The sequence below is a fragment of the Tauraco erythrolophus genome, chromosome Z (genome assembly GCF_009769465.1).
Source record: "Tauraco erythrolophus isolate bTauEry1 chromosome Z, bTauEry1.pri, whole genome shotgun sequence".
Classification (NCBI taxonomy): domain Eukaryota; kingdom Metazoa; phylum Chordata; class Aves; order Musophagiformes; family Musophagidae; genus Tauraco; species Tauraco erythrolophus.
The window spans coordinates 61,116,871-61,129,458 of record NC_141496.1 but is presented as its reverse complement, the minus strand read 5'-3'; the positions used below and the strand labels follow the sequence as shown (position 1 = coordinate 61,129,458).

The 12,588-nt window shown below is 40.1% G+C and overlaps 1 protein-coding gene across 2 annotated transcripts in view; it reads left to right on the top strand.

The window, feature by feature from the left end:
• The window catches only part of RAD23B (RAD23 nucleotide excision repair protein B), a 50,930-nt gene extending 38,593 nt beyond the window's left edge, over positions 1–12,337 (top strand). For both annotated transcript variants that reach the window (XM_086628744.1, XM_086628743.1), the window contains 5 exons: positions 472–599; positions 6,788–6,911; positions 8,019–8,146; positions 8,555–8,731; positions 10,565–12,337. In XM_086628744.1, coding sequence (XP_086484870.1) covers positions 472–599; positions 6,788–6,911; positions 8,019–8,146; positions 8,555–8,731; positions 10,565–10,678 — 671 coding nt within the window. In that variant the 3' untranslated portion in view covers positions 10,679–12,337. The remainder of the gene's footprint in view (positions 1–471; positions 600–6,787; positions 6,912–8,018; positions 8,147–8,554; positions 8,732–10,564) is intronic.
• Positions 12,338–12,588: the final 251 nt, after the last annotated feature.

The following is a 12,588-nucleotide window of genomic DNA, read 5'->3' as shown; positions in this document are numbered from 1 at the left end:
TGTCATCTATCTAACCATAGCATAGTGTAAAGTATGTGAAAAAACTTCAGTGGCTAACAGTCTGACAGGCAGATTTCTGCCTAGAAAGTTTAATTTCCAAACTTATGCTGCAAGAGACTTTTCTTGATTACATCAGGAATTAAGTGTTAACTGAGAAGGTGCCTTTCAGCTTAGGTGAAAGCATAAAGAGGGAATACTGTTTCGAGTAAAGAAGTATCACAAGTGCTGCTTTTTCAATATAACTTTGCATTGTGTTCGTTACCCTCTACTATTTCAATCAGATGCATAATGAAACCACTAGAATATATTTGGAGTTAAAGCAACTGAACTATAGCAAACTCAATGTGAGCTATTCTTTAGTCTTCAGTGAGCAAACTCAGGTTTGGGTAGAAATGAAATTTATCCATTGAAACTTTTTTTGTCCTTTTTTTTTGTCCTATTCCCTTAAACTGGTGGTCATGTTACTTCTAGTGACAGGTCAGTCCTATGAGAATATGGTGACTGAGATCATGTCAATGGGCTATGAACGAGAGCAAGTAATTGCGGCACTGAGAGCCAGCTTCAACAATCCTGACAGAGCAGTGGAATACCTTTTAATGGTGAGCACTTTATTTTACCTGCACTCTGTTCTTTCACTTTTTTGTTTTGTCCTCACTAAATAATTCTAACTTTGATTTACTTGTTGTTTTGAATATTATCCAATTGGTGAGATTAATACATGTTCATAGAGGAACAACATCTCTAAGCAGAGCATCTGGAAGGCTGAGATTCGGATTCTGAGAGTCATAATGTGTTACAGGAAATTCTGAAGTCATCCATAACTACCTGTATCACTTTGCTTTTATTCTTTGTTGATTTGTATGGATAGGTGTGTAAAATATGTCCAGTTACAGTGATAATTTAAACTGCCAATGGTTGGCTCAAGGAATGATTTTGTGTCACATCTCAGTGACAGCATTAGTTCTATTTTTCTATTAGTATCTGTAAGATGACAAAGGCATTTTTTTAAGTTCCAGATCATCATTTTTACTAATAATGCATAGTGTTCTTAGTAATAGACTTTCCAAACAGAGGGATTTGGGATTTTTTTGAAGTGTGCTTAATTTAACTGGTATTTTAATTTAAGACGTGTTTTGGAGAAGAATGGGTTTCTCATTTGATAAATATAATTTGAAGGATGAAAGGAACTTCATGTGAGGAAACAGAAGAGAAGGTTCACTTTAGTGGAAATCTTGTGAGTTGTTTTAGGGGCTTTTTGGATTACTTCTCATTGCATATCTTAATCTGACAGTTGAATTGTAACACCAGACAATCTGGCTGGGAGCTCATTGCTTAATCAGTGTTTCTTGTGCATTTAGTTTTCACTGTTGCGTACCATTTTTTCCCTGATGTGGGTTTTCCTTGTTCCAAAGTTGAACTTTATTAAAATCTTGAAGATTTTAATCTTACAATCCTTGCAAAATGTATACAAATTGAATTTCTGATAGGTTGATAAGAAAACCGGCATCTTGACCTCTAGTTATAAAACTCCTTTTGTTAATGAAAATTTCTTTGATAGTTACAACTACAAGTCACTGGTGTGCTTGCTACTTACCTTAATAATCCCAGTACTTTGTAACCTGCAGTTTTTAGACAGATAACAAATGTTTTGAGTACTTGAGTGTAAAAAGCTCAGTTCTTAGTGAGTTATTAGGACAATGAAAGGTTATAAATAATGTCTTACCCTAAGGGTGAATGCAGTAGCACCCATCTGTCTGCCATAAGCCTGGAATCTCAGAATTAGTTTCTCATGCCTTAAAAATGTTGATTTTACTGTGCATTTAGTCTGTACAGATACCATAAATCCAATGCCTGCTGTGTTGGGCTTGCTGTGCATGTGCCAGTCATGTACAGTATGCTGTGCTTGTACACTCAGTCTGGTGTTCAGGAAGTCCTGTGTAGAAATAGAACATCCCTACGATTAAGTTCAACGCATGGCATGTCTGCCAAATAGGTTAAGTTTCACGGGTCTGAGCAGCTCACTTCTACTCCTTCAGCAGGTCCCATGTTTACAGTGGGTCCTCCTGTTATATAAGCTGGTGCCTTTCTGTCTCATGTTATCCTTTACTGAGGATATCTATTCTTTGTTCTTTCTCTTCTTTCTGGAAGGGGAGTAGGGAGGATCTCTTGCTCTTATAGACCATACTAGCTGGCAGATGTTTTTTTTAATTGTTATTGTTGCTGCCCTTGATGAACCGGGACAGATTGAATTCTATCAGGGCTTTAGCTTTCCTAACCTGACCCTTGGCTGCTCAGACAATTTATCTGTGTTCCTCCCAGGCTACCTCTCCTTGCTTCCACCTTCTGTAGACTTCCCTTTTGTGCTTGAGTTTGTCCCTTTTGTACTTTAGTTAGTACTGGTTCATTGATGACACTGTTCTTTGACTCTCTACCTACTTCCAAACTATCATCAGTGTTGTCTTTTATGTAATCTGCAGGGTAGGATTAGGATGTTGAGACCTGTCCTGGTTTAAAGAGTCAATACGCCAAAGGTAGCTGTGAAATGTTGGAAAGAAGATGACAAGAGAGTATCTGTGCTTATAGCGTAGCTGTTCCTCTAATTAGCCCTGAAGATTCCGCTTGCGAATGGTTCAGATGACAAGCTGTTCAGTTTTCATGGCTGAGGATCTAGGTGTAATCCGATGTTCTTGAGCTGTTGTCATGGCAGGAGGTCTTAATTCCAGAAAACACTTTTTCTGTGCCCCAGTCTCATCTTTGGAGGTATTTGGATTCAGATCTCTTTTTGACCCAAGGATTTTCTCATCCTTAGTTAGGAAGAAATCCTGTCCTTCCACCGACAACCAGATCATTGGTTGCAGCCTCTTAATTTGAAAATTTTTAGGAGACGTTTCTTTACCAGGAAGGTAGTCAAACACTGAAGAGGCTTCCTAGAGAGATGGTCTATGCCCCAAGCCTGTCAGTTTTTTAGAGGCATTTGAACAATGCCCTTAATAACATGCTTTAACTTTTGGTCAGCCCTGGAGCAGTCAGGCAGTTGGACTAGGTGATTGTTGTAGGTCACTTCCAACTGGAACTACTCTGTACTAGATGTGTACATCCCTTGCATCAGGCCTGATGTAATTATTAATATTCAAGGATCACCTCCTCCAAGCTCGGGAGCAGTGCATCACAACAAAGAGAAAGTCAGGTAGGAACGCCAGGAGGCCCGCATGGATGAATAAGGAGCTCCTGGACCAACTCGGGCACAAAAAGAAAGCCTATAGGGGGTGGAAGCAAGGACAGGTAGCCTGGGAAGAATACAGAAAAATTGTCCGAGTAACCAGGGATCAGGTTAGGAAAGCCAAAGCCCTGATAGAGTTAAATCTGGCCAGGGACATCAAGGGCAACAAGAAAAACTTCTATAGATATGTCAGTGATAAAAAGAGATCTAGGGAAAATGTAGGCCCTCTCCGGAAGGAAACGGGAGACTTGGCCACCCAGGATATGGAGAAGGCTGAGGCTCTCAATGACTTCTTTGCCTCAGTCTTCACTGGCAAGAGCTCTAGCGGCATGACCCAAGTCACGGAAGGCAAAGGCAGGGACTGGGAGAATGAAGAACCACCCACTGTAGGAGAAGATCAGGTTTGAGACCATCTAAAGAACCTGAAGGTGGACAAGTCCATGGGACCGGATGAGGTGCATCCACGGGTCCTGAGGGAACTGGCAGATGAAGTTGCTGAGCCACTATCCATCATATTTCAGAAGTCGTGGCAATCTGGTGAAGTTCCCACTGACTGGAAAAGGGGAAACATAGCCCCCATCTTTAAAAAGGGGAAAAAAGAAGACCCAGGGAACTACAGGCCAGTCAGTCTCACCTCTGTGCCTGGCAAGATCATGGAGCAGATCCTCCTGGCAACTATGCTAAGGCACATAGTAAACAAGGAGGTGATTGGTGACAGCCAGCATGGCTTCACTAAGGGCAAATCCTGCCTGACTAATTTGGTGGCCTTCTATGATGAGGTTACAGCATTTATGGATAGGGGAAGAGCAACTGACATTGTCTACCTGGACTTATCCAAAGCATTTGATACTGTCCCACATGACATCCTTATCTCTAAACTGGAAAGACGTGGTTTTGATGGATGGACCACTCAGTGGATAAGGAATTGGCTGGATGGTTGCTCTCAAAGAGTTGTGGTCAACCGTTCAATGTCCAAGTGGAGGCCAGTGACGAGTGGTGTTCTTCAGTGGTCGGTACTGGGACCAGTGCTATTTAACATCTTTGCTGGAGACATGGACAGTGGGATTGAGTGCACCCTCAGCAAGCTTGCAGATGACACCAAGTTGTGTGGTGTTGTGGACACGCTGGAGGGAAGGGATGCCATCCAGAGGGACCTTGACAGGCTGGAGAGATGGGCCTGTGAGAACCTCATGAAGTTCAACAAGGCCAAGTGCAAGGTCCTGCACGTGGGTCGGGGCAATCCCATGCATAAGTACAGGCTGGGCGGAGAATGGATTGAGAGCAGCCCTGAGGAAAAGGACTTGGGAGCGCTGGTGGATGAGAAGCTCAACATGAGCCAGCAATGTGCGCTGGCAGCCCAGAAAGCCAACCGTATCCTGGGCTGTATCAAAAGGAGCGTGGCCAGCAGGTCGAGGGAAGTGATTCTGCCCCTCTACTCAGCTCTCGTGAGACCCCACCTGGAATACTGTGTTCAGCTCTGGAGTCCCCAACACAAGAAGGACATGGAGCTACTGGAATGAGTCCAGAGGAGGGCCACAAAGATGATCAGAGGGCTGGAGCACCTCTGCTATGAAGACAGGCTGAGAGAGTTGGGGCTGTTCAGCCTGGAGAAAAGAAGGCTCCGGCGTGATCTTGTAGCAGCTTTCCAGTACCTAAAGGGGGCCTACAGGAAAGCTGGAGAGGGACTTTTTCCAAGGGCGTGTAGTGATAGGACAAGGGGCAATGGCTTTAAACTGAAAGAGCGCAGATTTAGATTAGATATAAGGAAGAAATTCTTTACATTGATGGTGGTGAGGCAGTGGAACAGGTTGCCCAGAGAAGTTGTGGATGCCCCATCCCTGGAAGTGCTTCAGGCCAGGTTGGATGAGGCTTTGGGCAACCTGGTGTAGTGGAGGATTTCCCTGCCCATGGCAGGGGGTTTGGAACTAGATGATCTTTGAGGTCCCTTCCAGCCCTAACCATTCTATGATTCTATGATTACATAGAATCTCCATAGTGTGGAGAACAGTGTCAGCTGAAACTGCTTTGGTGCTATATTAACAGTAAACAATTGTTTAATCCACCATAGGGCAAAAATCACCTTCTTGCTGTCCAAGCAATGTTTACATTAAAACTGTGTGTGAATCGATATGCTTTTTTCTGTTGGGTAGCTATATGAACAAGGTGCATATACACCTCAGTAGTCTCATCTGATTACAATTGTACATAGTCTCGGTTGTTTGGAGAGTGATACTTCAAGCTTGTATTGAAGAGTTAAGATGATGTTCAAGATGGTAGATCATCCCTAAGTAAATTTGGTTGAACTAGTTTCCATAGTGCTTCCATTCAAGAGCAAGCTTAAGGTTTAAACAAGTATGTGCTGTTGATCTGGGCACACAGACATATGTTGCAGTGACAATACATGTCTGTGAATAGGTGAAATTAACCGATAATTTCAAAGATTAACCCAAGTTCCTACATTATACTTAGATTCCCAGAATGACTGATTTGATTGGAAAAGGTATTTAAACAGTGCTCTGTAAGGCACTGATAAGAGAGAGTTGACCACACAGTTATGTCGTGAGTGGAATTTTCTTTCCCCCTCTGTGGAGGAGGGGTGTGTAGCAAGCTGACTAAGCCATATAATGGTAGTGATGTGTGTGACAGGGAAAATTTGCATTTGTTCCTCTGAGCGGCTTAAACTTCCACCTGATGATTAGGTGGATCGGGGCAATCCCATGTACCTTGATGTGCTTCTTACCTCACAGTTGAGGCAAAGTTTTGCCTGGAGCACTGTCCAGTTCTCCCTTTCTAGATGTCACCTTTAAATTAACTGTGTATTTGCCCCTTTTGTTCAGCTATAGTGGTGAACGTTACATGAAAAACATGTAGCAGGATTTTTAGTCTGCATTACCTACCAGTGATTTCTGTGGTAGGTTTGCCAAACTTCTTCGTTGTCTGGTTACACCGAAGTTCTGTGATTATTTCCACCTACCCTATTCCCTATGTTTTGTGGTTTCCAAACTGAAGGGTGCTCCGTTCATTCGTGAAATATATTGTTATACCATTGCTACTACCTTCTCAGGCTTACCTGGACTGAATATGCTGAAGACTGTAGAAAAATGGAATTTTTTTTCCATCCTGGAAACTGAATGTCGTGACATACAGGTCTTGTATAGTTTTTCCCCTTTGGGGCAGGGTTTAGCATAGCTCCCCCCACTATCAGTGGGGTCTGCCTCTTGGGTTCCTGTGGGCAGCTTCCCGTGCCTGTACCACTGGGGCCTGTAGTCGTACAGGAGTCTAAGATTCAAAGCAAGTATTTGTTTAATGGAGTAAAACGTATTTTAAACTGTTGCAGTGCGTGCTTTACTATGTCGCTGTACAAATGACATATTTTTCTTGTCAAAAAATAAATTACTTTTTCACAGTGTTCTCTTCCAGTTGTAAATGCATACCTTTTGCAGCATCTTGCTTTGTATTTGCAGTGAAAGCATTAATGTTTTTTTTGTTCTGAAAAACAAATAATACATGCAGTAAAGCAAGTGTCTTTTAGCATTCTGTTGGTAATTATGTGAACTGTGGCTTTAGGGTATACCCGGAGATAATCAGGCTGTGGCTGAACCCCCTCAAGCAGCAAGCACTGGTGCTTCTCAGTCGTCAGCAGTGGCAGCAGCAGTAGCAACTATACCTACAACTACTAGTTCGTTAGGAGGTAAGAAAGGGAATGTGATAAACACGCGTGCTTAAGCTTTCTCTGCTTCAGTTCTTGGTGCTTGTCAACTGATCAAAGTGAATTGGATGAGAGCTGTAACATGGAAATTCCATAAATGTGGTACTTGCTTGAAAGGTCTTGTTTTATGTGGATATGTGTGGAATAAAGCATGACGTTTCTAAAAATGTTGTGATCTTTCACAATTTCTTTCATTCAGTGTTCTGGATTTAAATGTAAGACCACAAATGTGGAGGGAGTTGTGTTTTCTCTCACTTTCTGGCTTCCTACTTCTATGGCTAACTGAGCTGTCAGCTGTGACTGTACTTGTGTGTTTACTGCTTGGAAGTTGCAATTTGAAGGGAGAAACCTGCAATAAGGCCGTGAGGTGTAGCACCTGAGAGACCTATCCATGACCTAGTACTCCTCACCCAGCAGTGCAGTACATGGGCAGAATGGTTAGTGCTGAAGAGAACTGTCTTAAAGGGAAATAAATACTGAAAGGAGCATAATCAAGGAGCAGGAAAGGTCTGTGGCAGAGATGGTGTTCAAGATGTAAACCTTGATAAAGGCCAGATTGTTCAACATAGAGATAGTAGTGACAGGCACACATGACACCATATATAAGGAGAGAATGGGGGGAATGGGGTATTGCAGAGCACGTTTGACGTTGCTGCATTCAGGGCAGTACCTAACAGTATAGGATATATGGGAAGGCAAGACTCACTTTGAGGACAGAACTGGCCTATTGCAGGAGGTAAAGAACTCCATTGTAGGCATAGAGACAAGACAGTAGGCTGAGTGGGTGTCTCTGAAGTAACTCAGAGATAAGACATAAAGAGAAAATTGATGGAGATTTAAGATCCAAGGGCCTTGTATCCTTAGAGAAGGCTGGGTGAGAAAAAAATACGTTGTTTAACCTTAATATAAAGAATTCTTGCTTAAAGCTAGAGTGAGTTACTGTGAGGATGCAGGCTCTTCTGCTTTTCAGTGAGGGGTGTATTGTCCACTTCCATGTCCTGTTTCTGTCTACATTTACAGTGTAGGTATGTATTTTATTAAGAGTCTTGGTAACTTTTTAAAAAACATGTTACCTCCTTGATTTTTCAGGACATCCGCTTGAGTTTTTACGGAATCAGCCTCAGTTCCAGCAGATGAGACAAATTATTCAGCAAAATCCTTCTCTGTTACCAGCATTGCTACAGCAGATTGGACGGGAAAACCCTCAACTACTGCAGGTAAATCTTAAAACAACAAAATAATGCTGCTAATTTTGATTTAGCTTTACAAGAAAGGAATATGTTGATGTTAACTGAGGTAGTGTGTTAATAACAGTTAAAACATTCTGTTACTGGCTTTTCAGCAGTTGTTGCTGTACCAAACATTATTTATGACATTAGAGGTGAGCCTGAGCCTCTTTTATAAGAGGTGCAAAGCACATGAGGAAAAGGGAAGGGTCACTGCAACTGAACTGAAACATGAAATTGCATTTCTCATGGTTAGATTTACTCATTTTTCTCTATGCGCTTTTTTACACATTCTTTTGACTACTTAATTCACTGAAAAATAATGTTCTTACTTGCCTTTTGACAGGCTTAAACATGCTTTATTTCAGTTTATTTTTTTTCTTCTCCCATGCATCACAGCAAATAAGCCAACACCAGGAACACTTTATTCGTATGTTGAATGAGCCAGTTCTAGAGTCCCGCCAAGGTTTAAGTGGCAGTGATGATACTGCCAGCACTGGAGGAGTAGCAGAAGCTGGAAATGGTCATATGAACTACATTCAAGTAACGCCTCAGGAGAAAGAAGCCATAGAAAGGGTGAGCCTTTCTTCTTTGAAATGTTGCTTGGCTGTTGCTATGGGGTGTTGACTCTAGTGCATGCTTAAGACATGCCTTAACTTAAACTTTGTTTATGCTTAGTAGTTCTGCATCATTTTTGATATTTCATAGCTGTTGTAGTCTTGTTTCAAATCACATCTCTTCTTGCTTTATCGCAATTGAGTCTAGAATCTCTTGAATCTGTCTTACGTAGAAGATGCAGAGCCTTTTCAGTGATCAGAGGCTGCCTGTAATGATGATTGAATGGGTTTCCCTTAGGAATGGGAACTCAGGCAGTAATTCCTCTTGCAAAAGCCTCAGATGGTATTGTTCTAGATCGTGCTGTGACAGGTTTCCAGGTAGAGAGGTGTGTCTGCATGAGGACTGTTGGCAAATTACTTGGATAGTAAGAGCTCTCAGTGGATTAGCTGAGATCACTACTTAACCCAATTATTTGTCTATCCATGAGAATTAGTTAATTACAGCTTTCTAAAAATACAGGTAAACATGTCTATAAAAATATACTTGGAGGTGTTATATTGCATTCAGAAATACCGTGTGTAACACTGACTAAATATGAATTTGCATAGATGGCAATGGCTCTGAGATTTTTCTTACAACAAATTGCGAAGACTTAGGTCATACTGTGGTAGTGTTTTTGTATATCAAAGACTGATTTTCAACTGCCAAAGCAAAAGGTTATGTAAGTGTCATCAGAAAGATCAATTTTAACGTAGGTGTCAATCCTCTAAATCTCAAGGAAATTGACAATTAATAAAATTAGTCTAATAAAACTGTTTGCCCACGTACTTCTTAACAGATCACCCTCTCTAGTCTGCTGCATTTCCTTTTAAAACCATTTCATGCAGTAGAGCGTTACCTCCACAACCTGTTCCAAAACCAACCCAACGGAGATCTGTATGCTGCTTCCCTTTCCATGAAAAATACACCTCAAATTTTAGGTGTCTTAGTATTACAGCTGCCACATTTATACTGTTTGTAAGCATGAAAGTAAATCTAAGAATGGTTGATAAGGGATAATAAGATGTGGTTTCTTGCAGAGACTTGATCTGCCCTGTATGTAAAATGCCTTGCAGGTGCTGTGAGGATTTTAAGAAAAATCTCTAAATGGTTGTATGTACATGCTAAAAAAGAGATTGTTTTGCTGAATGTCTTTAAGTGCAGGCTGATCCCATTTCGCTTGGCACAGTAATAAGCTCTTCTCTAGTATTCTCATCCCTCATCGTCATTGCGTCCCAGACATTATTTATTTCTTTGACTTCTGAAAAACAGATTGCTTTCAATTTACTTCTCGTGGCTGCAATGCGTAGTCAATTTTTTTAAAAGTGAAAGTCTAGTTGGAACAATTGAAAGTATGGCTTAATGTGATGTGTTGGCCTGCCTACCAGTGATCACAGGTTGGGAGCTTCTGCTTCGGGCAACTGTTGCTAAAAATCCTGAGCTTTTTATGATTAATAGTTTATAATGGACATCGTTTCAAGGTTTTTTTCCGCAGCAGTGCAATGTGCCATTACTTCCTCACACTGCTGTGACCCGAATCTGTTTTAGTGACTTACTATGACAGTGAAAGAAAAGTGACATGTTTTTTGGTGCTCATTAGACTGATTCAAATCACTTTTTCAAGTGAGAATTCTGTTTACTAAAGACAGAGGCAATGCCTTCTTATTCTTTGCTCACTGAAGGCTGTATTGAGCTAGGCAGCATTGTTTGTTTCAAGAAGGCAGTAATTGCTTAAGTGCATCTCAAAATACTAGAGATACAAAGAAGCTTAATATACAAAATGTACTTTCTAAATGTGTTTCTTTTCTTCAGTTAAAGGCATTAGGATTTCCTGAAGGACTTGTGATACAGGCATATTTTGCTTGTGAGAAGAATGAAAACCTGGCTGCCAACTTTCTTCTACAACAGAACTTTGATGAAGATTGAGAGACACTTTTTTATTTCACACCTCACACCAGTGCATTACACTAACTTTGTTCACTGGATTGTCGGGGATATTTGGGCTTATATTCATAATGCTTGGTGTATGGTATGTGGGAGGGGGGAGAAGAGAATATGGGAAACAAAGCAAAGAAAGCAGCAAGTATGTCTGCTTTAAATTAGCAGCTGCAGAAAATAATATACAACCAAAAATCAGCTTCTGAAGATAATTAGTTCCTTCTGTAAACTATAGGTTAACTATTTTCTAGGTTTTCACTCCTACTGTAGTAGTTCCAAAAATGTAGTGTAATGCCCTGCTTCATGTTCCTTTCTTCTTAGTATTAGTATTGGAAGTAGCCTGTGCTATCTAGATTCTACAATCTGTATTTCATGGCAACACTGGATAGCAGCTTTCTGAAATCTAAAAGATCTGAGCAAATATAAACATCAATGCCAAAGCATGGGTAGTAATTTTGCTTTTTCAGATGTGTTAAAGTAGTGTAAGAAGCACGGTATTTTGTTTAATGCTGGATTAAAACAATATTCGCGCTTTTTTTTTAAATGAAAACCTATTTCACTTGAAAGTGTCTTGATCATTGAGAAACAGCACCGCCTCCTTTGACCCTGTTAAATGATCTGACAAGCTATATATGTACAGGTAAAATTCTTATTCTGTTTACATATTTTTCTTTTTGGGAAAAATGATAAGTATCTAATTACTGTTCACTTCAACGTTATGTTGCAGTAGAAGTTTTAAAAGCAATAGACGGCGTGTTTGGTTTTGTTACATGAGCTCTTGTGAGTTGAATATTCTTTTTCTGCCAGCAAACAAAATGCAAGCTTCATTTTTGTCCACTGCAATGAGACTTTATCAAGTCAAATTTCACCTTCTTACCTTTGTTGAACTAGCTTTTACAATACAGCTGTAAGCATCTGAAGATATCGGCGTTCTGTTGCTCTTGAGTAGATTGCAATGATCGAGCTACTTCTGTTCAGTAAGGACTTTTTTGGATTTATTCACCTTATGAGGAAGAGAAGTTCATAACTTGAGATGTCAAACAAACAGGTTACTCCAACCTGAAAGAGTCTGCACTTATACCTTTCTATTGAAAACAAGCTCTGGTTATAGACTTTTGAATCTTACTTCTTGGTACCTATACTTGTCATTTATATTGGTTAGGCATCATAAAATGTAACAATCTTCATTTTAATATACTCTGACTTTTAGGGGCAGTTTTGCCCATCATTGCAATGCTAGCAATGAAAACAAATTTTAATTTAATCTAAAGCTATTATGTTCTTCCTGAACACAGCTTGGGGATGTTTTGAGTTTTTACTGTTACTCTTACAGGTACTTCAGTTACCTGTATTACAAATTTATCTCTACAGTAACCAAGAAAATATTATTGGTGGTACATCACTGAGCTGTTGTACCACTAATTATATTAATGATTTAGTGATACAGCTAAAGAATGATTTTTTGCTTAGGTTGTCTATCAGTGGAATTAACTACTGTTTAAGCTCAAAGTATAAATCAAGTGTCTGAGAAGAGAGCAAGAAAGACTGAAACGTTTGTGTTTGTATTTTTATTTCTTCATTGGTTGGCTGTAGTCTGTTAATTATCTGCACAAAATAGATAAATGTATTAAAGCCTTTTACTTTTTCTTTCTGTTCTTAGAAATCTGTGATGTTTTTCCAGATAGAGCATATTTTAATTATTCGGATTTTATTCTTTTAAAATTTCATAGCTGCGTAATGTCTCAGTGATCAGTAGCACAACCTAAATCTATCAGTGGAATGTGTGATGTCCCTAAGTAGAAAATAAGTCTTTCATAATGCTTTCATTTTAGAGAAGTTAACATTAATACCAGAGTCAGCCAGTAGGCTTCAGCTAAATAGGAGTCTCATTATATTTA